At 37.6% G+C, this 27,271-nt stretch overlaps 3 protein-coding genes across 5 annotated transcripts; all 3 read right to left on the reverse strand.

Moving 5' to 3' along the window:
* Positions 1–2,520: 2,520 nt before the first annotated feature.
* Positions 2,521–3,780, reverse strand: LOC122061722. The gene has a single exon (XM_042625145.1). The coding sequence runs from the start codon at positions 3,661–3,663 to the stop codon at positions 2,752–2,754; it is 912 nt and encodes a 303-aa protein (XP_042481079.1). The 5' UTR covers positions 3,664–3,780; the 3' UTR covers positions 2,521–2,751.
* Positions 3,781–10,780: 7,000 nt separating this feature from the next.
* LOC122093516 (probable Histone-lysine N-methyltransferase ATXR5) lies at positions 10,781–16,077 on the reverse strand. Its single transcript, XM_042663864.1, has 8 exons — positions 15,180–16,077; positions 14,971–15,057; positions 13,387–13,616; positions 13,176–13,276; positions 12,856–13,068; positions 11,858–12,617; positions 11,294–11,344; positions 10,781–11,212 (listed from the first exon to the last, which is right to left on the reverse strand). Exons 1-6 carry the CDS (start codon positions 15,502–15,504, stop codon positions 12,458–12,460), a joined length of 1,116 nt encoding a protein of 371 aa, XP_042519798.1. The 5' UTR covers positions 15,505–16,077; the 3' UTR covers positions 10,781–11,212; positions 11,294–11,344; positions 11,858–12,457.
* A 927-nt stretch (positions 16,078–17,004) lies between these two features.
* On the reverse strand, positions 17,005–21,719 carry LOC122060023 (ABC transporter G family member 22-like). 3 transcript variants are annotated; one of them, XM_042623165.1, is made up of 11 exons: positions 21,618–21,719; positions 21,066–21,470; positions 20,791–20,891; positions 20,404–20,642; positions 20,022–20,177; positions 19,418–19,607; positions 19,038–19,346; positions 18,665–18,952; positions 18,244–18,528; positions 18,033–18,140; positions 17,005–17,518 (listed from the first exon to the last, which is right to left on the reverse strand). In XM_042623165.1, exons 2-11 carry the CDS (start codon positions 21,457–21,459, stop codon positions 17,249–17,251), a joined length of 2,340 nt encoding a protein of 779 aa, XP_042479099.1. In that variant the 5' UTR covers positions 21,460–21,470; positions 21,618–21,719; the 3' UTR covers positions 17,005–17,248. The 3 variants fall into 3 exon arrangements, with proteins under 3 accessions (XP_042479099.1, XP_042479108.1, XP_042479091.1); XM_042623174.1 differs by having other exon boundaries at positions 19,418–19,601; positions 20,791–20,894; XM_042623157.1 differs by having other exon boundaries at positions 20,791–20,894.
* Between the last annotated feature and the right edge of the window lie 5,552 nt (positions 21,720–27,271).

Raw genomic sequence — 27,271 nt, forward strand, 5'->3', positions numbered from 1 at the left:
ATGCACATGAGCATGTGATTGGTAGAGAATTGATAGTACGATTAGGTTTAAACTTTTTTGTGATTTGTGTAGAGCTCTAATTCCGCAATCCATATTTTCATCTAGCTATCTTCTTCTTTTTCTTCCCTTTTTTTTTTTTTTTTTTTTTTAAGATGAGGTACACTATAGAAGGAGGGAGGGAATGGTAATAGCCAAGAGACTTGACTTGAAACCTCCTACTGAGTGTGGACTTAGCACACCAAAATTTCATCAATTGCATAAGGCAGATCAGAGTATTGGTGGTATTGGTGATTCGTATTCCAACATGTCAATAATTTTCACTTAGATTCTGTGTTTTATTGTAAAAATTTTTGAAAATTAAAAATAAAATAAAATTGTATGGAATAATTTTTTATGTAATATGTCACTTGTAGAGAATTTTTCAACGAAACAAATAGGGCCTTAATTAATTTAGTCATATCAAGCTAAGTTCCCAAAGTAAACTGATGATGCTACACTATCTCACTTGTCGTTGACAACCAAACCACCACTTGGAGCCTCCAGGTGGTGTCTTTGTGAGGCTCTAAACACGCCTTCATTTTTCTCTCGTCATTAGTACCTCTCCAGCTCTCCTCCTCCAAGAGGATCCAAATCTAGATTGATGAAAGGCAACGTTGGGAGTTTGGATCATCCAACTGTACGTGTATGCTTGAGTTATGATATGTCTCTTTTTATTTTCACGAATATATTTTTTATATTCTTAATTATGTCATAAAAGGATATTTATGGTTTTTTATAAAAAAAAATTATAAAAATAAAATGACACATGTCATCACCCTAACAACGTGGGCATGGTTATATCAAGTTGGCATTAATAGATGGGATCTTCCTAGGTTTCATTTCACTTTGCATTTCCCTGTGATGTGACAGATAGTGAACTGTAGTTTTTCCCATAAAAAACAAAGTCACAAAACAACACTTCTTGCACCACCCGTGGATATCGGTGTCAAGGCTAGGAGCCTAGGACCCATCTGAATTCTAAATCCAACCAATGAATAAGAAAGGCTTATAGCACTTGTCCTCTTTAGTCATAAACCTTGTGTGTAATGTGTCCAATATGGTTTTATAAGTTATAAAACGGTTATTGCATGAGAATGACACAAACCAAAAACACCAACCTAGATGACACCACCCAGCCCCAAGCTCATTGCCTCACCCCACACTCTAATAAGTGAAACAATATGTCAAACAGATGGATACCATCAACATCAACCAATTCAGCCTACCTCACTCTCTACTCAATTCTAAAAGCCTTTCCACCTTCAAGCTTGGCATGATTCTTACTACATCCCTTCAGCAAGTAGCCAACTGTTAATAAAAATAAAATGTATTTTCTTTTAAGGGTTTGACACGTATATAATAAATTCCTCTCAAAATACTTATAAATCATTTTGGAGAAAGTTTTTTTATCGCTCAAGATAGAAAGAGAATCTCTTCATTTATCATGATTTGACCTTATTACATTTGAATTATTGGGCAGGTGAGTTTCATCATTAACTCTCATCCTTTATCGCACCATATTGAAAACAACTTTCCCTAAGTCCGATCTAAGGGTTAATTGTCATGGTTTAAGATGTTCTCTTTTCATGTAACTGAATAGAAACTTTGTCATATCTTTTTTTTTTTTTTTTTTTTTTTTTTAATTTTACTTTTATTGAACTGAATGTGTACTAATTTGATGAAGAGAGAAGACCGTGAGAGACGGTCACTCTTGATCCTAATTCCTAAGATAATTCTACATTTCTCACTCTCACTCTCACTCTCAGTACTTAATGATATCACTCTAGGCTTTACAATATTTTGCTATTAGAATTGCTATTGATACATCAAATTTACTAGCGGGAGCATTAATTGTCCTTCACCCACGGTGGAAGAGGGCTTTCTTACACAAAAATCTTCTACGGGTAGATAGTGAGTGTTAGTGAGGATACAACGATTGGAGTGCATGTCAAGACTCTTTCATTCACTAACGGTCACCGGTCATCATGGAAGATTTGAGTCCTTATTCCTTCACCACATGTATTGAAGTCGTGAGATGAGCGTCATAAATGAGGGAAAGATATATTCAACCTTCAACTAGAAAAGGGAGACTAATGGCTGTCAGATATTAAGTATTCCCTCTCCCATGTTGGAGAGGAAAACTTTCTCTAATATTTTACCCTCGTTTGCCAAGCTCCCTTATAGTCCAAGAATGTCCAATTCGTCTCCAGCTAAAACCGACCAATTAAAGTATTAATTTTCAACATTTAGATCATAATTCCAAAAGGTTTGGGGCGGAAAAGCTCCCGAATCCACGTTCCAGTGCCTCCCATTTGTTTACTAGTGATGATACTCTGAATAGTGATTGGACATGAACAGCACAAGAGAAGAATTTCAAGTTCCAAGGTTTGACTACAAAGTTTTCAAATAGTTTCTGAGATCTGCACGAGGAGAATGAATGAATGAGGTATACTCAGTTACGTAATGCTCACTTCAGAATAGTTGCAGAAGAATTTGGTGGATGATTTTATTATAAATTTTGTTAAGATCAGTTTCTTAATTGAATACACAATTGTAACATTGTAACATGAACGTCTTAATTCCTAGCTTCATCATCTCCCACCGTTTTGTATGGTAATAATTGGTAAGAAGTAATTAAGAACTGAAGAAAAAGGAAGACCCCCCTCACCCCCCCAAAACAAGTATGTTCTGAAGGCTTCACAAAGGCCTTGACTAGGAAATCCCATAGCTTGACAGATCGAAGGAGCTGCAATCTTCGTTGTCGAGTAGTACATTGGAGTGAAACATAAGATGATGATCTTCCGAAGGAGTGATCACTGACTCCAATTCTTGTATCTGCGATGTCTGCCATGAAAAATTAGGCAACACCGTCGCCGGAGCATTACTTTCCGACCAAAAATTAGTCGCTTGAGAGAACTCGTCGCTCAAAATTGGTTGAAACCAGTAACCATTGGGATCAGGAAATTCCAACCCGAATTCGTATCCTCCGATGAACTGAAAATCCTGGGCTACTACTAGATCATCACAACCTGTCATATCAATGCTCTGTTCTTGCCGCTGCTGCTGCTGCTGCTCTGCTTGTAGTTGTTCTTCTGGGAATTGAACAAGGTCAGAAGAAGATGAATCCGTTAAACTGAAATTCGAATCCACCTGGTTATGACCAGTATCGAACCACGAATTCTGACTCTGATTAAAGAACTTAGCGAACACGACCGCAAGATCGATATTGGAAGCGTCAGTGACAGTGTCGGTACAACTATTAGTAGTAGTAGTAGTTGTCGATGATGGGATCACCGTCGGGGAGACAAGGTTGGTGGGCGGTGGAATCCTGGCGGAGGATTTAGAGCGGCGGTTCTTACGGCAACCACCGCCGACGGGAACGTTACGAAGAGAACCACCTCTGGTCCAGTACCTTCGACAGCCCTTACAGAAGTAACGAGGCTGGGATAGGCTGTAGTTATTGTAGTAGCAGAATTTGGTGTTGGGAGAAGCGCAACGAGGGCAATTTGGAGCTATCTCAGCGTTGGTTTTCCATCTTCTGTCCATCACCATAGGTCTTGATGCGATTTGCATCATCTTCTCAACTGCTTCTTCTGCTTCTTCTTCTTCTTCTGCTGTGAGCATAAGGAGGATCGATGAACTGATTAATATGAGTGTCACCTCGAGGAAGAAGAGGAAGAAGAAGGAGAGCGTCAGGACCAAGTAAGGAAGGAAAAAGGCGTGATTTGCTTCACCATCCTAGCCGGATTAGTCGGGGTCTCCTAATTAGATACGTGTCTACATCGTATAGGTTACAACCATGCATTCACTCACTTTCTCTCTCTTTCAGGTTACTTTCAAATCACTAAACTACCCCTATACCTAAGTTCAAGTTTATTTACTCCACCTACCCATTCATCCTCAAGATAGGATTCTTCTTCATAAAAATCAGACTGATTCTATGGCTGGCATGATTTGGGTAAGCATGCCCGAGTCCTCCAAACCAGGGGGTCATTCTTTGATCCCTAAGTTCTATGAAGAAGAATCGGGTCCTTTGATCCTCTTCCCTGTATTATAAATAAAGCTATCACTCTTGTAATTTTACCATCCAAAATCTGCTTTATTACTTGAGCAAATTGAATGTTCATTTTAAATCAATTTTGTCTGATTATAGCCCGTTTATGATCCATTTAAGGCCGTGATTGTAGATTAACTAACATGATTACTATGAACTTGATTAGGGACTAATAACCAATTGATCAAATAGAAGTATATCCATACCCCTAATCTATGATTATCTAAAACTATTAATATAAATGCAGAACCTTAAATTAGTGAGAATCAACTAAACCCAATCAAAATCGATGGATCAAACATGATTATTTAACACCCTTAAATCAAAGTGGTTGGTAAATTCAATTCTCTTTTAATGGTTAAAAAAAGTTTGGTGAATTAAAGATTTAAGAAATAAAAGGGTTCTTTTGTTGGTGAAGATGTAAAAACTTTACCCCTACAACACTATAAATTGGTTCAAAATTGAATAAGGAAACATATAAAAACAAATGAAAATCAAACCGTGCCAATTTGATTCTAGTTATTTTTTAAAATAGTTTCCTATTCGATTATGGCAAGAAAGGTATGCCATGACATGAGGAGAGTCGTATCGGAGACAGGGATAGGATGGTAATTTAGGGACAGGTACCGTCAACCGTGACACGCGGTTGGATGCAGTGAACTCTTTTTATATCATAAATTTAAGTTGTGGGGCCATCTGGCCCTGGGCTTATGTTGCAAAGCACGTGTATAACGAGGTTGCGTGGCATGTTATTCCTTTCTGTCTTAAAATAAAAGCTATCGAACGAAAGAAAACTTCGCAAATGCATGCAGGTTCAGTGTGCACGACAGTGGTCCCCACACCACTCATGACCTATTCATTCCAACGTACATACGTGGTTGCCGATCATTGGTCAACATGTCCATCTTCCATTTGTTGTTTTGTAGTCAACGGTCCCACAAAGCTTCTGGCCTTTTTTACGGCGGCTGAACCAGTCAAACCGATGTAAATCGACTGATTCATCCCTAATCGAGTCGAATTCAGGCTACTGAAACCGGACGAACCGACGGATTGACATTTCACACTCTTAGCGGAGAGGATAAGAGAAGTCGAAAGTCCTTCCTACACAAACACTTACCTTCTATATATGATCTCTGCATCTCGCCGGACAAGATGGCCGGAAAATGGAGAAGTTGGTTCAAAATTCATCATTTATGAAGATTCCGGGAAATTTGATCGATATTTTCCGACTAACATATGTAGTTGGACAGAACCCAGAAATTCATAAACGAAGAAACACAAGTAGTAGTCCAGTACTGTACTCCTCTAATCCAGAAACCCGGCCATGACAGTAGAAGTCAATGTCGCGCAACCCAAGAAGAGAGAGAAAGAAAGGGACAAAGGAGAGAAGGGATAGAGATGTAAGCATAGATATGTACCAAAAAAGCAGATGAGATGGCCATTTACCCATTCATTTGGTTACACTCTTAACAGTGAATAAGAATTAATAACGAAGAAGACAAAGTGCGTGTAGGATTATTGCGTCGATATGGTTGTTATGATTCGATCGATCAATGTGAGTTTTGGGTCCTTTTCGTGTGGCTCTGTGAATCTCAGAACACCTTAATTGAGAGAGAGAGAGAGAGAGAGAGACGTCTCAACCTTTGATTTTTACGTGCTAGCTTCCAACGTCGAGCGTGGTGTAGCACGCGGAGATGGGTCTGACAGATTAAAATGACCATGAATAGACAAGCCCATGGCCTTAGGATGGGCCTCATTGTTGAACCAGTCACCCAGGCCCATGAGGATAAGAAAGCTACCTCTCAAATGCATGGGTGGTCGCATGAGAACGGGCACTTTGTTTCCTTTCCGAATGTAGGCCCACAAGAATTTTATAGCTTGCCCATATGGATTAACCTATCTATATACGCTCTGGTACCAAGATAGACTTTGGTGAAACTCAAAGTCATCTGAGTGCGTCACCATAATTGATTAGCACTTTATGATTATAACCCATCGCTTTCAGCCTATGGGTAGGCCCACTGAAGAGGTTTCTCATCATTCACACCCTTGAAGAGGTCAATGAGGAGAGAGCAGCAGCTGTGGCAGTGTCCTTCTTATGGTCCCTGATCCACTAAAGCAGTAGGTGGATCCCACCCACCACTTTACTATCTCACACACAAGAAGAGGAGGTCCACTTCTACGAACATTATGCTTCATTCTTAGGTAATATTTTCTTGAGAAGCAAAATATATTTTGCAGGTAATGATCATTTTTTTTTTTTGGGTGTTTGGCTGTAAAGGAAATGCAAAAAAATCTTCAAAAGTGAAATATATTTTACAGAAAATATAAATATTTTTCTTTATTTTTTCTTCCATTTCTCAATTCCTTTGCAACCAAATAAAGCCTACAGGAAAAGTTATATAAAGGACAATTTTCGAAAGATGCTTTCTACAATGTTTATCCAATAATTTATAAAAGAAAAAAAGTTGAGAAAACCCTCTGCCGGCCATACAACATTGTGATGATATTTCCCTTTCCATTCCTCTTTTGGGGGATGTGATCGAATTCACACCTTATGTTGTTGATATTGACACATTGCGACTGTGTTTAGTATACATTTTCAGAATAGGTTTTGGCTCTAGAACGCACTCTCTTTAGAATGCATTCTATATCACAATTGATTCCGAGAATACATAATAAACATAACTTGAAATTGTTCAACAAGGCAACAAGGTATTGATGGAACATACATAGAGACACCTGAGTACCTTGAATTGCTCAAAGGACATTTGGTTGAAATGGTATTCTTCCAATGAGACGTTTGAATAGCCAATTGATGATTTTCTGGAGCTTTAAAGGGGATTTTAATGACCTTGGTGATGAACATAATGATGTGTTATATCCAGAACCTTAGCTGCTTTTGAGGGACTTCTGATTCTAATAAATTAGAGGGTTCTTACTTAGTCAAAAGTGCCCGTGTTTGTAGTCCACTGCCAAGGCCATGATAAGAAAGTTTTTAAGGCAACTGAAGTAGACAACTTGAGTATAGGAGTACTTCAAGCGCTTATTGGATGTTTCAACTTCAGTTTTAAGGCTCAAATCAATCCATTTGATGATCCAAAGACAACAGTAAAAATTAATTCTTAAGATGAGAAAACTTCATTCATGAAGCAGTGCAGTATTGACTTCCAGGCAATTGAAACAGGGCCTGGTGTGTGTGAAGTTGTGAACTGTGAAAGCAATCAAATGAATCATCATTTTGGATGTTTCCTCACAGATTGTTCAGAAAGGCTTCTCTAAAACTTGTCCAGATAGGTTTCCCGAGCCAGCTTCCTTAGCATTCAAGTTTTGTGAATATGTTGTTGACATCATCATTGTCAGTTTCAAAAATTTTAACTAAATTCAAATGTGCAACATGGAGATATGAAGATTTAACATTGGCTGAAAGTTCAACTTAGGCAGCCGCAAAGCAACTTCAGTTCTACCATCGAAAATGTAGAGGTAAGAGTCCTAATATGGTGGGCAATAATTTAAAGATGGGACCTAACACTTGACGCATAGCTAATCTCTGTGGAGATCTTCCCATGCAATAGTTAGTTTGTTTGACAAAGGACACTTCCCCCTCTACAAGGCTCAAAAACAGGCTAGAATGTGTGGAGAAGCCTCTACACAGGGTCCCTGAAAACAAAATTTTCCCTTCAGAGTCAGACCCATGTGGGTGGAAATGAAGTAAATGGAAGGGAAATGAATTGAAAGAATAAGAACGTAAGATTATCTAGTCATTAACAATGATGATTTTGTAACTAAATCTACTCCTTACTGGATATAGTGATCAAATTTTACTTTGTTTTTCAATCAATAGGAAAAATGGAAAATAGGGAATCTATTTTAAAAATTTTAACTGGCATATTTATTAAGAATTAGTTGTAAAATTATGATTCTAAAAGTTTCATTTTTCATGTTACATTATCACCTCCCTTCATTTCCCTTAAAGGAAACCAGATGGAACATTCTCTTCTTGTGAAAGACCTGATCAAGCGAAAGATCTCCTGAACAAGAAAGCTTGCCAAAAGAAAAACAATTTTTTTTTTTTTTTTTTTATCGAAGCAGAGGTGGAGGAATCATAAAGAAGTTGCACATACTCCTGGGTTCAAGCAGCCATGTATTGTCACTTCTAATAGAAGAGGTGAAAGATGAAGTGAAATAATGGAAATGGTAGTTAGAAGTTTAACTCAAAATGTATGCAGGACTTGCATTTGGGAAAAACAAACTGCAATATTATTTGGAGAGAAGGTAGGGCATGTACATGTGCTGTGAAATTTTTAAAATCCAAAATTCTAAATTTTGCTTCTAAAGTGGAGATGATAAAAATTTATCAGAGTAGATGAAGAGAATGTCCTAAGAGAGTCATAAAATTAAAATTTATAGCAATGTTGAAGGAGGCTTCAGTCAAACAGGCAGAAAAAAGAAAGCAAGAAAATAATTTGGCATTTTCTATCCAATATTCCATGGTGGGTAACTGAGGTAATCCATAGGGCCAACAGAGAAAAAAATTCTAGATTTTGAGAAGGCTGGTTTCCAAAATGTATAAACAGAGTCCATTCCAGAATGTAGCTCTCCACCTGACTAGTCCGGTGGGTCATATTGACCCCACAACTGCATGGATCGGGTCATACTGAAATTGAATAAGAACCATTCAAATTTCATTGAAAGCAGTAAAAAGCACTAAACACCCCGTGTGAGTGGCCCCAAGGAGTTAATAGGCGTCGAACTCAGAACTACACGCAACCTGAGAAGATGTCTGAATTGTATGTAATTATCAAAGTTCTTAAAATCCTTTTCTTCAAAGCAAGCTTATTTGGAGGGATAGCATATTCTTTTTGTGTCAGCCATAAGCATCACAACATTTGGGCAGTATTTCCCTCCTAGGCAACAAATGATAGACAAGTTCTCATCCAGTATTCTGAGAGCTTTCAGGTAAGCTCAATGAAACATCATTTTTTTGGGAGAGAATATTTTCGAATTACAAAGTAGTGGTCCAGTAAAACAAGGAACACTATCAGCATGCTTTGGTTTTTCTGGAAAAAAAAAAATTCAGAGATTTTAAAACCTAACAATCACACCATAATATAGCCAATTAAAAACAGCAAAACATCGTTAATTTCTCAAGAATAATAAACATGTTCTCATGCTGTGCTTGATGGTGTCCAGAATGGAACCATTTAAAGTTGGATTTTTCAAAGCATCCAAGTGCAAAAATACTCACCTCACACTCACAGCCATCACTGGAAAGAGAATAAATAAGATCATTAAGTGAAAGCCCACATTGATCTCATGTCTTCTACAATAAAAGCAAAAACATATTACCACTGATAATTCAAGATCATTTTATCTTGAAGAATGGACTAGTTGCATTCTAATTTTAGGAAACCAAAATGAAATGGTTTCTTTCAAGTAGCAACCAAACATAGATTAAATATATGAAAACTTTCATTCAATCTTGTTGTTGAAATGCTTTACACCAAGCATAGATTACATATACAAACTTTCATTCAGTCATCTTGATGATGTTTGCATAATGAAGCAGCAATAGTCTTAAAAAGAAGCAACTCTTTAAGTATTCAACATGAGTGGTGTTAGTAGGTCAGTAGCTAAAAAAATGAATATAGAACAGAACTTGTATTAGAATCAGCCTAGGTCTTCTTTAACTTTGTTTGATTCCACTAGGGCATGCAGGGAGAGAAGACACTGAAGGACTTTCTACTTAGCACGGGCTTATAGGATAGGTCTGGAATGGATTCTAGCAGCAGAACCAAGTTCACCATAAATAAATACATATAACTAGAACTACTTTTCAAGTAAGCCTTCTCCCAACTAAATGAGGATGGCTACATGGATCCTGTTTTGCTGTTCATCTCAGTTTTAATGCTTGTTTTGTTCTCCACCCAAAAGCATTCACAAAAAACAAAGGACGTACCCAATGCACAAGACTCCCGCCACTACTGGGTCTGGGGAGGGTATCATCATAAGTGGTACATGTATATGTTATCTCCCCCCCCCCCCCCCAACACACACACACACACAGATGTGTTGGAAGGTGAGTTGTTTTTGATGGTTTAATGAAATGCATAAATAAAGAGAGGGGGGGGGTAGGAGGAGATAGAAAGTAAGGTTTCGCATTTTATAAAAAAATAGGGAAAGAAAATGTGGGAGAAGGTAAGAAGAAGATAAGCTTCTCCATGAGAGGAAAGATTTTATTGGGGATTCCTTCAAAGGAGACTGAGGGATTGCTTTAATGTTACTCACAAAGAAAGCAATATGTGGGCTGAGCATTGGGCAGGTAAAGCACTTCCCTTTAGAATATGGCAATAAATTGAACTGAAAATCATGTTAACTTGGAGAGAGAGAGAGAGAGAGAGAGAGAGAGAGAGAGAGAGATGAAATCACAAAAAGCTGAAGCAAGGCCATTTGTAATTCCCTTCTTTAAGATGAAGGTTATGACATGCAATATTAATGCCTAGTATCCAGTAGAAAAACAAGTATATTGAAATTCTTTTATCGATTGTGTATTACAATTAAACTTAATTCCTTCAATGGCTGAGTTCCAAGCATTCCTCTGCAAGTACGAGTGAAAATGGACAATTCTAACTTTCTGGCGACAGCTTCATTCGGGATTGGAGGTGAGGGTGAGGGATGTCCTAACCATCCAAGGAAAAGATACAAAAAATATTGATAACCATAATTACACAGTGCATCGCTCTTGATATAGAAGAATAGAATATATGAGTTGACCTCTCATTTGAAGGTAGGTTTGCTCAGCAAATTCAGACTTCTTAGCAGAACATCTACCAACTAACTAAAAAAAAATTCCCCATTGCTTTGCAGCATACATCTAACTCCAGGCATTCCAATCTTTGTAAATGTTTACCACACTGCAGTGATTTAATGAGCATGATCTAGACATATTTCCAAAATTGCAATGGCCAATTCAAAATATTGATGGTGAAAGTAGAACCATCCCAACTCAATCTGGATATATTTATTATTTCTTCTAAGAGTTCCAACAAGAAGAATGAGCTCAGATGTTCCCCATCTCCACCCATTAGAATTTCCTGCTGCAGAGATTCTCACACTTCCCTGTTATGCAGAGAGAATGCAATTTTCTTGTTAATTTCTGGAGCGCAATAAAAGATAAATGAACAAATCATAAGCTGTTACCTATACTCTTCCTCATGGCTGCTTTGAATTCTTGAGCTGAAGTCCTCCCAACTGGAAAACGAAATTATCAGAGGGAACTGCTCTATTAATTATAGAAAAAAATCATGGTAGATAAATATATTCTTAACAGATTTCTTCCCTGCAAATATTTACTTTGCTGGGAATGACCCGTCATATTCAAGTTTATACACAATTTACTGCAATATTTTAATTGACAAGTAAAAAAATTTTTGTCTAATAGAGGTTAAGGTGAAGGACGGACTTGAATCACTTGATCCCAGGTCCAACATGCCATAAACTTTACCAGCTGAACCAGCTAGGCATTCACAAGTAACATACTTTAATTCGTGAATCCAAGTAAGATAAAAGCAAAAGCAAATCATGTTGACAAGTTGAATTATATTATAGAAGGATCAAATGGGCAGGTAAAATGAAATTATTATAAGGAAAGATTGACCAGTAATTTACTACAACATTCAGGAAGTGGAAAAAGAAAGAAAAGCTTAATATAAAACACAGATTTTAAAACTCAATAAAAACTGAATTAGAGAGTAGAACTTTTACCTTATAGAGCACCAATGTGAATCCCAATTTTCTGGTGATCAAGCATGTTTGAGGATGAGAGTCCTATGTGCGCTGACAAAATATCTCCGATAAGGTATTTCCATCTAGATACTAGAGAACCATGGATCAAACTCTAATTTCACACTGGGAGGTCAAATTTAGTTCCAAATTGGTGGATTAGCAGAAATATGGGACAAGCCGAAGGGAAAGGAATGCTTCTAACATTTTATGGATAAATGTATTTTTGGAAGCAAGTTCAATGCTATTTGACAAAATGTAACCTCAAATCAACAACTATGTCTTACAAAAGACAAAGTTTCAGGAACAAAACTCTGAAGAATAAAAAATTGTTATTCTTTTCTTTACTGGCACTGAAGAAAACTGTCCTAGTCATTCCTACTCTCGCCAAGAATGGAACACTAGAAATAAAATGTTTTCCGGTAAAATAAAATCGGTGAATGAATTATGCTGATTTCAGCACAATAATGAGTAAGCCACGAAAAAAATCAGATACTGGAGTAAAAGTCAATCCCAAGGGATCCAGATTTAAACTATAAATTTTGTAAACTGCTTGGATCCAAAGGCGAGTCATAGAGACACTCAGACAAAATGATGAGTTGGATATTCATGCTCGTATCCATTGTAGTCATAGTATAGCCTCTCCCCCTTTGCAATATCACGAATAGCAACCAGTAGGACACGGCATTCACCATTCACATTATACCTGACACATTTTAGATTCTGTTTCTTCCTGCCCTCCCTGCAACAAAGGGATATTTTAAGGCACAATAGATTCCTAGATACTCAGTTGGAAACAAATTGCTAACAAATACAAATATAGAGTTCACCAAATTAAACTGCATTAAGAGTCAAGGTTTGGGGGAAAAACAATAAAATATAAAATAAATCCCATTAGAATATCCATGCTGGAAAGAGTATGTAAACGTGCTTAAGACTGGGACACATATAGTATCACTACACATGCTGGAAAGACTTACAGAGTATGGTTGTTGATGCCATTAATGAACCGAGCAATGTTTCCCCGTTTATCAGGGCAAATGACAAGACTATTAGAAGGGATTTTTGCTAAAAGGAGGGTCATCATACTATCACAATCATCATGTTCCCGGTTCTTAATGTAATCAACATCGCCTGTGTATTCTGTGATTAGTGTCATATCTTTTATGTGACTGTCAGCCTCCACTGTGAAACTGCACCAACACATTAAAAGATCTATCAAGTTAGAATCTATTCAAGTAAGAACAAGCATAGGAAACCAGCTAATCCTCCAATTACTACAAATTCAAATTGAAAATACCCTTCACATGAATCAAAAACGACTAAAAGGGGAGGCCATTCTCCTCTTCTGCACATGGCTCTGCAATGCTCCAATGTTTCCGCATCTTCTTTACACAGAACCTAGTAGGAGAACCAATTACAATAAACTTAATACTACTAAAATAAAAGAAAACACTGATAAGTTCCCATGACCAAAAGAGAATATGTCAGATGAAAATAGAAGTGTGAACCTGCATGCCACCCTTTTCAAACATGGCCTGATTGACAGACCTTGGGGCCATACCAGGCATGTAACTGAGGTCATTGCTGAACTCCATGTGCAGTGCTGTTAAAGCAGTAGCAAGGGAACCCATCTGATGCAGCCTACGCTTAGGATCTTCTGCAGGAAGAAATGGCAATAGTCTCCTCCTTTTCTTATGCAACACTAGTGTTCTACAACGCCTTCTACGCTTCCCAGTATCTGACAACCAAGCAAGACAAAAGAAAAAATGTGTTCATGAAACTAAAAGGCTACGAAATGGACAACAGGAAGTTACTGATGATCAGAAGTCAAAACTTTATTCCAGTCCCTAATAAGCAGTGCTTCTTAGTATCCTATCTAGTTGTTTCATTTTTATTTGATACATCCAGCTTCAATCTTTATTACCATATGAATTTGAATCCAATTCAGCCTTCAACCAGAAGTACAGAAATCCATGTCGGAAGAGTTCTGGGTGGACCAATTCAGTGGACACCTACTTATTTAATCACTCATTGCAGCCACTCCTAGGTTTGCTTGGATGCTCTTAGCTGATATTCTCTTTCCTAAACATGCCAGTAGACCTTATTAATATCTACATCCTGATAATGTTCAATCCTTGAAAATGTAGTCCCTTGATTGCCTAATATTCTACACTAGAAAGCAATAACAAGCTAAAATTCATAACTACTTTATAGAAGTTTCTCCACATTTGTTTATATTTTAGTGTTCATTTGTGGTGTGGTACTCTATCCAGGACAAGCTCTGAGAATGTCATTTAAGGTGGTATGACCATGTTCAAAGGAGGCATTGGGATGCCCCAGTAAGGAGGAGTGATCAGATTCAGATGGAATGAGCTAAAAGAGCTAGGGATAGGTGAAAAATAACCTAGATGATGTTGTAAGGAAAGACATGCATAGTCTAGGTCTTGACCCTGGTATGACCTCAAACAAGCTGTTTGAAGGGCTAAGATCCATGTAGTCGACCCCTTATAGGTGGAATGGTCCTGAGGTGTTGCTTTCTCTATTCTTTTATTTCTTTTTATTTCACTCCCCCGTGGATCTATGTAGCCAACCCTTTTAGTTGGGAAAAGGCTGAGTTGTTGGTATTTGTTGTTGTTGTTTCATTGTGTGATACTCTAACATCACTTTCACTTCATCTATGCAGGCTTAAGTCTCCCCACCCTTGTAGAAAATTAAACATAGTTAAGAACTTGTTGTCATACTGTTAAATTCTTACCTGGCACCTCATCGGTGAATGACCACCAGTGCTTATCATGAACCCACTATAAATGGAAACTCATGTGTTGTTCCTCCCGTGATTGTACCGTCAGTTAGGACTTTATAAACGTATCCTTATATACAATTATACATACATATGCACAAGACCCTTTCATCCCCAATGCCATCATACCACTACTCTAAAGCTTTAATGAAAATTGACCATTAAAGCAAAAAAATAAATCTAAGCAAGAGGAGAAGCAACAGAACATCATTATCAGTCGTCCTTTTTTGGGATTCAAAACATAATAATCATAATAGTAATAACTACTATGTAGATGATTGTCAGTATTTACCTTGAGGAGAAGCGCATTTGTCAGCCTCATCAGAACACTTTTGAATCCGGAAGAAATTGACAATCTTGGTCTGCTTCAGCGGAAATCCTAAAACCAACGTTCAGTTGTCTAATACCCATTAGCATTCATTGTTCATAACAAAAAACCAACCAATAAGAGATATACAGACGCATGCACACGCAAAGGAAAATGTCAGTTAAAATCCCTACTCCTTAGTCGATTGTTGCCAGAACAGGGAGGGCAAAACCAAGGGCCAGTTGGGATTCGAACGACAATGGGTCTCACGCAGAACATATGGAAACCCTTATCGCATTTGTCACAGAGAAGCAACTCATCAGCTCGATCACCGGACCCACACTGCTCGCAGCCCACATCACTGTAATCTCGATCAATCACTGCGTAAGGCGCCGTATCCATTATCCTGTTCAAGGACTTGTATTTCTTCGTAGGTGGAGATATGGGTAGGCATCGAGGAGCCTCCGTACGTTTGGTGACGGAACCTTTGAAAGAGAAGATCTTCTGCGATGGAGCCATGGCTTGGCTCTTCCGATGATGAAATTAAGCGCTATTTAAGCATTACTAACTATCCATATCTTTAATTGTTGCAGAGAAGAGGAAGAACAGATACGAATTAGATGAGAGAAAACCCAAAAAAGATTAGATTAGATTAGATGGAATGGAGATTGGAGAGAAGAAGAAATAGAAGGTTAGAAGGAGGCAATGCCAGAGGAAAATTAATGGCCAAATCACATATGCAAATGGCAGAGGTTTGCTAAAGTACGCAGTAGTGAGCGATGAACAACGAGCTGATTCAGCTTTTCTATGTGGTATGAAAGGACTAGAATATCCTCGACGTCGGGAAGAAATAATGATAAATTGGTATAGGCATTGAGAATTTTTGGTCATTTTGGAAGTATAGTATGTACACGTGGAAGCCCTCCGACTGTCTAAAAGGAAGGAAATCGAGGAGATGATTAACGTCTCTATTTTTCTCTTCTTCGTCTTCCCACCGCCGCCGGTATCTCCGAGTCTCCGACTCCCAACGCCCACTGGCTTATCAATTGGTTCGGTCATTTGAACTGGTTCCGGTCTTGTATTAGACCAAACCACTAAGATAAATTTTGATTCCGATTGGTTTCTATTTGGGTTTGATTTGATCTGGTTTTATATTGGGCTGTCATAAGGGATTCTTATTGGTTTCTGTCTCTTATGGCCAACATTCACCGTTAGAATGCAAATCTGTGTTTATCTCCTTATTCTGATGAGCCTATTTGCTCGCCTGCCTTACATCCAGGAGCTTGTTGCCTTGCATTTTCTACATTTCCCTATTTTATTTATGCACTGGAGTTTCTGACTCCTCTAATAATATTTCACGTAGGGCATGCAGCATCCTTATCCGTGGTCTTTTTGTTTTAATGTTGCTAATTATATGATGACTGAAAGAAGCATTGACATGGAAACCCGAGTGGAAGAGCCTTGTGCATTGGGAACGTCTTTTTTTATTCCCTATATGTCTATAGCATTTACTCCGATTTTATACATTGGCAAGAGTATTGGGTTGTTAAAAAATATTTGTTCCCCAGCATTTCCTTTTGCCACATTTGTTGCATTTCTATCATCTAGGTTGAAATTTTCTCCAAATACTGATTGTGTGACACAGTATAATGCCTTTGGGCTGAAACTAACCGCATGAATTGCAACACATTGACATGAATAAAGTGTGACATTTTCTTAATGATATATATATATATATCATATAAAATATTGCATTTAGTATAATTTCTTATGATGTTCATAAACTTAGTGAGTTTGGTTTATGAACATCTAGTGAGGATTCCACCACTTTCATAATGCAATATCATCACTAGAAGAATGCATATGATCATCAATAGACTAAATTCTAGAGGATAAGCTTCACTTTACCAGCCTAGATTATGAAACCCATCAGGTAGAAACAATCAGAAAGAGGTACAGTGATCCACTGATCCTTTTTGGACATGGTTCCAAGAGTACCAATAATCAAGATGTTATCCATGACCATCTAGCAAAATCTTTTTTCAATGAAACAAATGCAGCCCAAAGAAATCTAGCTTTTCAATTATGCTTGGGAAAACTCTAAAGAACCTCATTGAGTATACCATTGGCATGTGCTGATGAGATTTGATTTATTAACACAGAGATATATAGACTAGTATTATAATTAACATAACAAGTCATGATAATGTCCCAATTCCAAAAAGATATGACAAGTTTGTTAGGAATGTCAATGCTAGTATCTTCACTCTCTTTTGAAACAAAGTGAAGTGGCCCTCAGTTTCATTCCCCTCAGCAAGAAATAGGCCAATAACCTGTACCCAAATACCATTGCTATCAATGCAACCACTTCCCTTTCACCTTCATCAATTTTGAGCACTTTAATGAAAGAAGAATGGCATGAACCAGACTTAGGATCTTGATCTGAGCAACTGTACTGGATCTTAATAAGTAGTCTGTAGGTGTGATAGTTGAAAGAGATGTAGCGTATCCATGACATGAAAGCTGGAACTTTCTGCACCAAAGCACAACCACTAAATCATTTTATAGTAGTAGTAGTAGTTAGTAGTTTAATCACAAATGATAAACTTTAGCCTTGTGCTACTGAGCTGAGGCAAATCTATCTGAAATATAGGCTTAGATGGTTGGGAAAATATCTTGATCCAAGTCTAGATACATAAGTGTGGCAACAAAGCTAACCACAGAACTGTTTTTGAATTAATCAAAATCTTCCACATCTTGCACTCAGAGTTCATAGCAGCAGTGCAAATCAGAGGAACTGAAAAACCTTATGGGGTGTTCTTCTGAGAAGCACTCTCCATAGACTAGGTAAGGTTTGCAAGAATGTATTTACCAAAGCATCATTCCCCTCTGATGCTTGGGTCTTCAGTGATAATCCCCCTTCTTGTGCCACAGATGATGTGCTTTTTTTCTTTTTCTTGGATTAGCTCACTTTGCACATAATACTAAAACTTCTTAATGGATGCAATATTCCTTTCAGTTGTACCTTATGGGTTCGGAAGTCTTACCTGCACAAAGAACCCACCAGATAACATGAAGGTCATAACAACAACAGAAGCCAGTGTTGTTGCCTTCTTCACATCCATGGATGCTGCACCTATTGCCAGTCCCAGACCCTGCATTAATTTCCCAAGTTAGCGAGAACTTTGGACAAAATTTTAACCTACAAAGCTGTACTAGTTAGATGCCTATGACATGATCAATGAAATGGTACCCAACCTGAGCAGCCACTATGCTGAGGAAAATCGTTAACATGCTTAGAGAAAACGCAGAAACACTAGGCCTTAATCCAACCATGAAGTAGACTATCACAAGGAACAATACAGGCAAGATGAGATCCAAAGGAAGATCACTAGTGCATCTAGCCACGAAGTATGCACTGAGCTTGTACATGTCCACTGCTCTTTCTTTGGCTAGCATTGCTCTCTCTTGTGGGAATGTGAAGATGGCAGTGAATACTGGGAAGAAGCCCCAGAATACTGAAACGAAAAAAAGAAGCCCTGCCTGCAAGCATCTTGATTATAACTAAAAGAATGACTTCTAAGGGTGAGCTAAAAATAACAATTAGACATTTATTTTGGATCAAGGTTTAACTGATTGTTCTAATTCCAAGAAACTATGAAGGACCTGAGGTACTCGCCTGATCTTGTAGCCTTTTTGGAGATGAAGCATCAGAATGCCACCAGAGTAATCCCGTTATTAATGCCATGGATATAACTTGGGTCATTCGTAAAGGGCTTAAATATTCATGGCGTCTCTCTTTCAGACCTCTACTGAAAAGAAGGCAATACTGCTCCCACCAAGTTGCTCCCCCTTCCCTTGAATTAGACCAACCTGTAATATCTCTCTCACCCTCAACTGGCACAGGTCTTAGAAGGTTCTTTTTATCCAAGTGTGCTACCCGGGTCTCATAAGCCCCCACAAGATACTGAAAACAACACAGAGTAAAAGGGCTGCTAATGCAATGTAACCTCAAAGAATAAATAGAGAATTAGAGTTGATAGTTATAATACCTCATGGACATCAAGGGGGGATGGCTTTCCATCTTGAATTTCATGTTTCTGGCTTCCAAGTAACACTTTATCTACCAATTCAGGCGGAACTGATTTATCGTTTATGTTCCCATTAGCAAGATCAATCAGAAAATCTGCTGGATTCATGGCTATCAGAGGAGAGCAACCGATTGAAGAGAAGTATAGCATAGCTTCTGAGGCTTTGCCAAAGTACAGAGTGCTGCCTTTACCCAAGAGAATCAACTTGTCGAATTTGTTGAAGAGTCTGCTTGAAGGCTGGTGTATAGTAGTCACCACTGTTCTTCCAGCCTACAAAAGAATTATTCAGTTGAGGCTATGTTCATTCCACAGTTCTAAGGAAATGAGAAAGTTTGGGGTACCTCTGCAAGGTTGTGTAGCATCTGAACTATTCGAAGTGCAGTTGTCGAATCAAGACCAGAGGTTGGTTCATCAAGGAAGAGAAGTGATGGGTTGAGAAGGATTTCATTGCCAATGCACACCCTTTTTCTTTCACCACCAGAAATTCCCCTCACAAATGCCCCACCAATTATTGTATTTTGGCATCTGTAACTAAATGTCAGTAATTTCTCAATTTCAACAACAATGGTTCAAATTGAACCAAAGCATGTGTATAATTGTAGTGTGGGATTGATTGAGTGCCCATTTTCCATGTTTAAAAGGAAACCCAAGTACTGGTATATATATTTAATAGTGTAATGGCCATGGAGAACTGATCTATCGGGGATTTTGGGAGTATTTGAGATCTATATTTCCAAAAAATTAACAGCAAGATGTACAATTATAGAATGAAATATGGAAATCAAACAGCCTTACACTATATAGATCTATTTTCTTGGGATCAATTTAGGATATCAAGAATGATTTTGATAACCTATCCTGGTTCAAGTGAAGCTTATCATAATAGTCCTATCGGCATCATTGAAACTCATTGCAGTAATTCCCTGGAGATAGTTGAGAAGTCACCTTTCGAGACCAAGCTCGCCGATAACATTCATTACCCTTCCTTCTTTCTGTTCCTTGGTTAATGTACTGGGAAGGCGAAGAAGTGCAGAATATGTCAATGTCTCTTTCACAGTGAGGTGTGGAAATACTATGTCATCTTGTAGCACAAAACATATCCTGTCATCAGAGTTCACATCAACATTAATATTGGTTATTGACTAAAAGTATAACTATAATGGTCAAATTTGTAAAAAGGATCTGTTCCTCAATCACTTTCTAATATCTCCTTTCCCTCTTGCATGAACAGAAATATGCATCACATGGGCATCCATATATGGATAATTGGATGCAACAGGGATGAATTCAGATAAGAATGTGAGGTTGCTTATCGACAAATTTGCACCTCTGCTTTAGTGACTTGGAAAATGGTTGGTTGTTGTAAGTAATGCTGCCACTGGCATTGTGATTTCTCACCCTTCCGCTTAGGACATTAAGTAAAGTTGTTTTACCACCTCCTGATGGTCCCATAAGAGCCAAAACCTCTCCTGCCTGTACTGAACCCGTAATTCCGTGGAGGATGTACTTCTCACAATCTGCTTTCTTCCCTCCATTTACTGGTACCTTGAATCTGACATCTTGGAACTGAAAAACAAAACAAAGTAATGCATCATCTTACATTTCCATGATCACCCAACTCCAAGTATTAGTAATTACAGTTTCAGCAAAAACTGGCAATCTTTCTGATAGTCCTAAACACCTCTGATCCAAATCCAAAGTATGGTAGATATACCTTGAGACAAATGGGAAATATAGGCTCAATCAGCAATTTCTTCCTATTGAACAAATCTCGATCCTCTTCCTGAGGTACTGGCATTTCATCCATTGAAGTGTCTTCTGATTACAAAGATGATCACTCAACTGGTTAGCAAAGGTATTTTGCCAATTAATAGCTCCATTGTAAAAGAACTAAAAGAAAAGATGGTTGTAGTAGCACTATTTGAAGGTGAATTTTCAGCACTGCATGGTAATGATATGAACTAGTAGTGACAAGAAATAGATGCTTACGGCAATCTGGGTCATCCTTCAGTCTCAGAACATCCGGGATATTGTCCGATGTGACGGTGGCACCAGCAAGCGAGAAGGAGAAGCCCAAGGGAATACTAGAGGCACGATTAAGCACAGAACCTGTGTCACTAAAGCTCCCAGCTGCACTACTAACAAGTTCTTCTATATCTAGGAACTGAGCACTTAATGACTTAGTTTTCTTGATGGATTTCTGGCTTGGTGATTCAATCTTTCGTCCAAAACTCAATTTTCTTCGGATGTTGCTCCCGATCTCAGGTTCAAAATCTCCGACCACAACAGCTCTGGATGCTTTGCTGACAGATTTCCTTTGAGGGATGACAAAGTTTTGGGTGCACTCTGGCTTTTTAGTTGTAGACCCTTCCTTCACTTCCATCTTTGTATCAACTAAACATGTAGCCAAAAGGAATCAGAAATCTAATATATTAATGTATAAGCTATAACTAAGAACAATACAAAGACTAGATGAAGAATAATATACTTGTCATGTACACAAAAACTCAAATTTAACCAGACAGGATTATAGTAAATTACTTTTGAGTGTTCTTTGGAGAGATGAGACACAATCCAAGTGTGCAAGTGAGACTGCAATAGATGATACCTCAAAGCAGTTAAAGGAGAGTTCACGTAAGAGGGTTTTTATAGAAAATTGTAGTAATGGTGAGTTTGCATGGCTAAGTGGAATGAAAAGCTTGTTCAAGTTCAATAGTCTCAATCAGATAAGGATGGGTTTTGGCTGGCCATTAGTTTCTCTTTTTTGCATCAGTAGAAAAGAAAAGGTCTTCTTTTTAGTTTCTTCTTAGAAAATTAAGCTGTTTAAGGACTAACAGAGCACATGGAGGGATTAATGATCACCTGTCCTTTTTATCAGGCAAAACTGTACATTGTAGTACACTTCCCTTCCTTACTTTCAATCAAAGGCATCAATGGGGAAAACTGAGTTTACATCAGATGTGGATAAGCCTTTGTTGGATGATTGTAAGTTGATTTGTTTCGAGTGATAAACCTCAAAATCCCACTTGCTGTGGCACATCCTCTAGTTCTGGTGTGAGCACAAAAGTGCATTGGTCATTCACTGTTGTCAAAAGTCAAAACTCCTCCCAAAAAGTTGCTGCAATTGTGAGCACCTCCACTGATCTTGGGATTTATAAAGAAGTTATATTTGGCGACTAGAGAATTGATGCAGCTCAAAAATAAATTATAAAATCAGAGTTTTATTGCAAAAATAAGTAACCATGTACAAGATAATAAAGGATTAAAAAAAAAAAATTGTAAAGAGGGAGAGAGGCAAAAACTTTGGTTTTCCACTTGTTCAGTGCCAACTTTTCGATATATTTATTGTTGGAAATATCATTGATCCCATTGACAACGAGTGGGCTCAAATAATTCAATTGGGGTACTTGCTGAACCATACCACATAGTTCCAGCAACAACAAAGGCTGCAAAAAACATAACAATGACAATAAATGCTCATGACATCATTCTAACATTATCAAGAATGATTTTGTCTATAGGTTTTGGTCCTTGTGACATCTTACGAGGGCAATTCTCCTCAAAATGCTAAACAGGATCAAAAGAATCTTCAATTCTATGGCCAATATGATATTGATACCTAATAACTTATTTTCATCAGCTAGAATATTTGATCAATACAATAGTAAAGTTGAACCACTGTGACCTAGTGGGTAGAAAGGTAATCCTAAAAGCGATGCAAAAGGTAATGAAAAAATCAGAACAAACAATGCACACAGGTTTATGAGGTTCAGTAAGATTGCCTACGTCCTCGGTGAGATGAGATTCTGTTTCACTATCAATGGAGAATAGGGTTAGAGTATTTGTCCTCACACCTCTTAGTTTGCCTACAAAAAAAATAATTCTTGCTACAAGTATATAGCGAAAAACGTTAATACTAAAAAGTACAAATCTACCCTCAAATAAAAAATTCGAATTGAGGGTTTGCCACCCTACACCCCCACTATGCAGGGGGGCCTCCTACCCCTTTGCAACCCCTCGACCCACTTATCGGTAAGTGAAATCATCGTTTTATCGGAGGGCTTGCATTAATACTTCTTGAATTAAACTATGACAGAATACAAGACATCGTACACTATCAAGTGTATTGAAATCTAGAAACAACCAATCCATGAAGACCCTCCCCAAACCTTGTGTAATGGGTAGTGGGTATACCCTTTTAATATAGTGTCATTTTCTTCTTTATGGTCCCCACAGGAGGAGCCCTCCACCTAACTTATGTTCGACCTCTGTTGATACTTCCACCAAATGGCCCCTAATTTTAAAGACGTATAGTCCCGTCAACTCCACCATTGTACGTTTTGTGTGGACGTCATTGAAAAAACAGAAAGGAATGGAAACAAGATAGGTTCATCAAAGATGATGGGCTAGTGACCACACCCATGGATATGGGCCTTCACCTCCCTAGAGTTTCAGAGGTCAGGTCAGTTTCATTATAAAAGAAAAGTTGCATAAAAAAAACATATTGCAGGAGAGGGATTTTGGAGTCTTATGGTAATCACAAAGGGCCAGGCCCAACAAGGGCGGTGCCCTGCTTGCTAGGGAATTGAATATGGATAAATGGCGTACCTGTCGCCTGTGCCACCCAACTTTAAGACCGTGCAGAGTACTTTTCGTGTACTTCTTACTTTTTGAGCTTTTTGAGTTGGGACTTGAGAAAGGTTCCCAACTAAGTACCGCCCCACCCACTAAAAAGCCCACTTAGGTTTTAGGTTAGGTTACTCGATGACTGGTCTATTGACAACACTACAGGATACTGGTGAGTTGGGTTGGGCCTGGAAAACTCTCTCATCGTGGCTGGTTCTGGACCAAGATTATAGGTATTGGTGTTGGTATCGGTATCAGTGTTCATATCAGTCTTGGCCTATACCACTGTGATACCAAGTTTGCATCGTATCGGCCTGGTATTGGACATAAATTAAAAAATAATCACTTTTGAACCTATGCAATTAATCCATGTCAGTATCATATTGGTTTCGATCTCTAGCAATTCCGATACCAATACCTTAAACCATGCTCTGGGCTGGACTTGGGGGTTTGGATATCAATCTTTACCTCTGGAGTGGAAAAGAATTTGATGAAGACACGACCTCATGATGGTTGCCTTGGAGTGGACATCAGTGGAGACACTAATGGATTCAACTACAGGGTTTTGAGCCCAACCACATATTCATCATCCACATTTCAGATGAAAATGACTCATCAGAAAACGAAACACAATGAGAGAGATATGAGTTCGTCTCCTTCAAGTGTAGTCTCAAACTCTCAACATGTAATGCATGGGGAACTTCAAGTCACCATCTACTCATGTTAAACTTTAACCAATATGTATATCTGCCATGTGGTTTTATTAAACTTTATAAAATGGTTGATTCTTTATTTTTACCAAAATAAATAAAAATGGTTGAAAAATCAAAGTTTAAATAAATTCCAAGGGCAAATAGTTACATAATACAAGGTGAAGAAATTGTATAAATGAAACAAATGAAATCGCAAACACACAATCAAATAATGCAACACAAAGACTTACGTAATTCGTCAAAATTGCTGCCTACATTCACGGTGAGATGATATCTACTTCATTATCAATGGAAAATAAGATTATGGCCGTTTATCGTCACACCTCCATCAGATTATATAGAATGAACCATCTCTATAAATTTTAGTAAAACCTACATAGGCACACATTACCGAAATACCCATGTAGCCAATTATTTTCCTCAGGGCTTGACATCCCCGAACCCCTATCATAAACCTGCTACTTCATTGAGGCCCCATAAAAAAAATAACACGTAAGATGAGCCAAATCTACCAAGCCTTACATTCATTTATCGGTCTTTTGAAATTATGCTACAAATACAAGCGACAAAATACAAATACCTAACCGTACATGTATACTGAGATGTGTTCTTCTTTACTTTCATAAATGCCACCTATATATTTTAATGGCATTAATAGTAGCAGATGGGATGGATGTTATTATCTAACCTTATCTGAAACGTACATGTAGGGCTGGGTGATCTGGGCTGGGCTATTAGTGGTAGAATTGGAATTAAATTTCAGGATATTAGTGATAATGTCTTTCAAATGGTTAGAAAGATATTTCAGTGATAAATTTCAATAATTTGACTACACTGTATATTTCATTGTGCATAATCTGCTTAAAATTTGATAATTATATTTTTCATATGTGATTGTAAAATAAATTAAAATTAAGGAAAAAATGAAGGAATTCCTACACTGTATATTAGGAATGCTAGCAAATGTAGACCGGTAGATTGAAACATAAGTAATCTTGACCATTAGATGATCGTTGTCTAACATAACATGCCCACCACTGGCGCTCTACAATCTCTCTTCTTCTACTTCTCTGCATCTGTTTCCATCTCCGTCTCCGTCTCCAGCTCTGGCTCCCACTCTCCCCCTTCGTCGACGATGGTAGAACCTTCATCATTCAATAGATTTGAGGACTTGATTTACACATGTTCTACCAAAGGTTTTACCATATTCCCAAACAGTGATTGCTATATCCCTCTTTTGAAAAGGATTTTTGCTTCAAACCTGTTTGAGATTTAAAATGTAACCGCAAGCGTACGGATCAGTGTAGCTACGGGTCGAACACAAGGAGAGTAGCCACTTTATTTTTTATTTCTTTTAATAATGCGAAAGTGAGCCGATTAATGGTTGTGATCTAATTCTAATTACCGTCCTAAACATATGTATCTAAAATAACATCCTAACCATTCGTCATCTAAGAATTTAAAGACACAAGCCACGCAATTAAAATTAAATAAATAAATAAGTGAAGATAAACAACCCACGCAATTAAAAAAATAAAGGAAAAAAATGCTGAAATAAAAATAAAGTAAAAGAAATGGGAGAAAGCTAGAGAGAGACTCACAAGTAGGTTTCTCTACTTAGTCCGAGGGATGCATCATAATATGAGCTTCTCTACTTGACCAGAGAGTCACTCTTACAAGGGTCACTCTATTTGGCTTTAGGAAAAGGCAGACAATTAAAATAAAAACAATAAATTGATGGTTCTATGGCTAGGAGGGGTAAAATCAACACATACACTAGCCATGAACCTTGGGGGAAAGGGATAGCAATAATGTAACGATTGAAAATAAAATCCTAAATTAAGAAAGAAAGGGTAGTCAGAAGAGGGAATGAAAGGGGAGAGAGAAGACTACTGAAGAAGCCTACTTACTTGAACTTCAACCCTTGAACTGAAAACTTGATCGATTTGAGATACTACCAGTACTAAAAACCAGATCTGGAATAAACCAAATCTGAAATTTCTAATACTAGAGAAAATAAATCTTAAAAAAAAAATTGCTCCACGGCTCATGATCTTGTCACCTAGATCTAAGCCTAGAACTATAACTTAAAAAATTACAATTCAATTGCATAAATCATAAACATAAAAGGGCTGAATAAAAATAAAACAGTGCTTACATTAATTGAAATAAAAAAAAAAAACTATTACAAAAGTGATTAAAGAAAAGATAAAGAAGAATTAAAACTAAAGAGAGAGCAAGAGAAAGAGAGAGCAACTAAAAAAACTAGAAGAAGAATGAATTTTTTCTCCTCATCTTACATGAGTTGTATTTATAGGGAATGGAGAGGTAGGATAACAAATTTTTGTTTCCTAAAAGGGAGAAACACACAATTGATTGTGAGATCTTTTGAGACCAAAAGTGCTAAGGTGGAGGAGAGAGAAGAGAGAAATAAACTTTGAGAAATTTTCTATAATTTTTTTGCTTATTTTCTTTCCTTTTTTTTTTCTAATTTATTTCTCTTTTTTTTCTCCCTCCAAGGGACGATTTTCTTCTTGCTTTGTGTAATTTGGACAATATTTTGGTGATGATGTGGAAGAGAGAGAAGATTTGGACAATCTCTATTTTTCCCTTTTTTTTTTTTTTTTTTTTTTTTTTTTTTTTTTGCTTTAAGTGAGTGAAAAGCAGAAAATCTTCAACAAAATTCTTTAAAAAAAACAACCATAAGATTTGAACTTGAGACCTTTTGGTGAGCAAGGGAATTTTGTACATCATAGCTCACCAACTACGCTAGGTAGTTGTTGTTACCAAAAACGAATCTTTAATTACTTAAGGATGTGGTCCATCAATACTTGTTGGCATTTGGAATATTCCTTG

The sequence above is a fragment of the Macadamia integrifolia genome, chromosome 2 (assembly GCF_013358625.1).
Source record: "Macadamia integrifolia cultivar HAES 741 chromosome 2, SCU_Mint_v3, whole genome shotgun sequence".
NCBI classification, from domain to species: domain Eukaryota; kingdom Viridiplantae; phylum Streptophyta; class Magnoliopsida; order Proteales; family Proteaceae; genus Macadamia; species Macadamia integrifolia.

Coding starts and splice junctions, on each gene's coding strand:
- LOC122093516 (XM_042663864.1), bottom strand. CDS start 15,504: ATGGCTCCATCGCAGAAGATCTTCTCTTTCAAAGGTTCCGTCACCAAA. Junction 15,058..15,179: donor TGGCAACAATCGACTAAGGA/GTAGGGATTTTA, acceptor CGTTGGTTTTAG/GATTTCCGCTGAAGCAGACC. Junction 13,617..14,970: donor CAAATGCGCTTCTCCTCAAG/GTAAATACTGAC, acceptor CTTGGTTGTCAG/ATACTGGGAAGCGTAGAAGG.
- LOC122060023 (XM_042623157.1), bottom strand. CDS start 21,459: ATGGAAGTGAAGGAAGGGTCTACAACTAAAAAGCCAGAGTGCACCCAA. Junction 20,178..20,403: donor TCCAAGTCACTAAAGCAGAG/GTGCAAATTTGT, acceptor CTCTGATGACAG/GATATGTTTTGTGCTACAAG. Junction 17,519..18,032: donor CTGGTGGGTTCTTTGTGCAG/GTAAGACTTCCG, acceptor GCTTTGGTGCAG/AAAGTTCCAGCTTTCATGTC.
- LOC122061722 (XM_042625145.1), bottom strand. CDS start 3,663: ATGCTCACAGCAGAAGAAGAAGAAGAAGCAGAAGAAGCAGTTGAGAAG.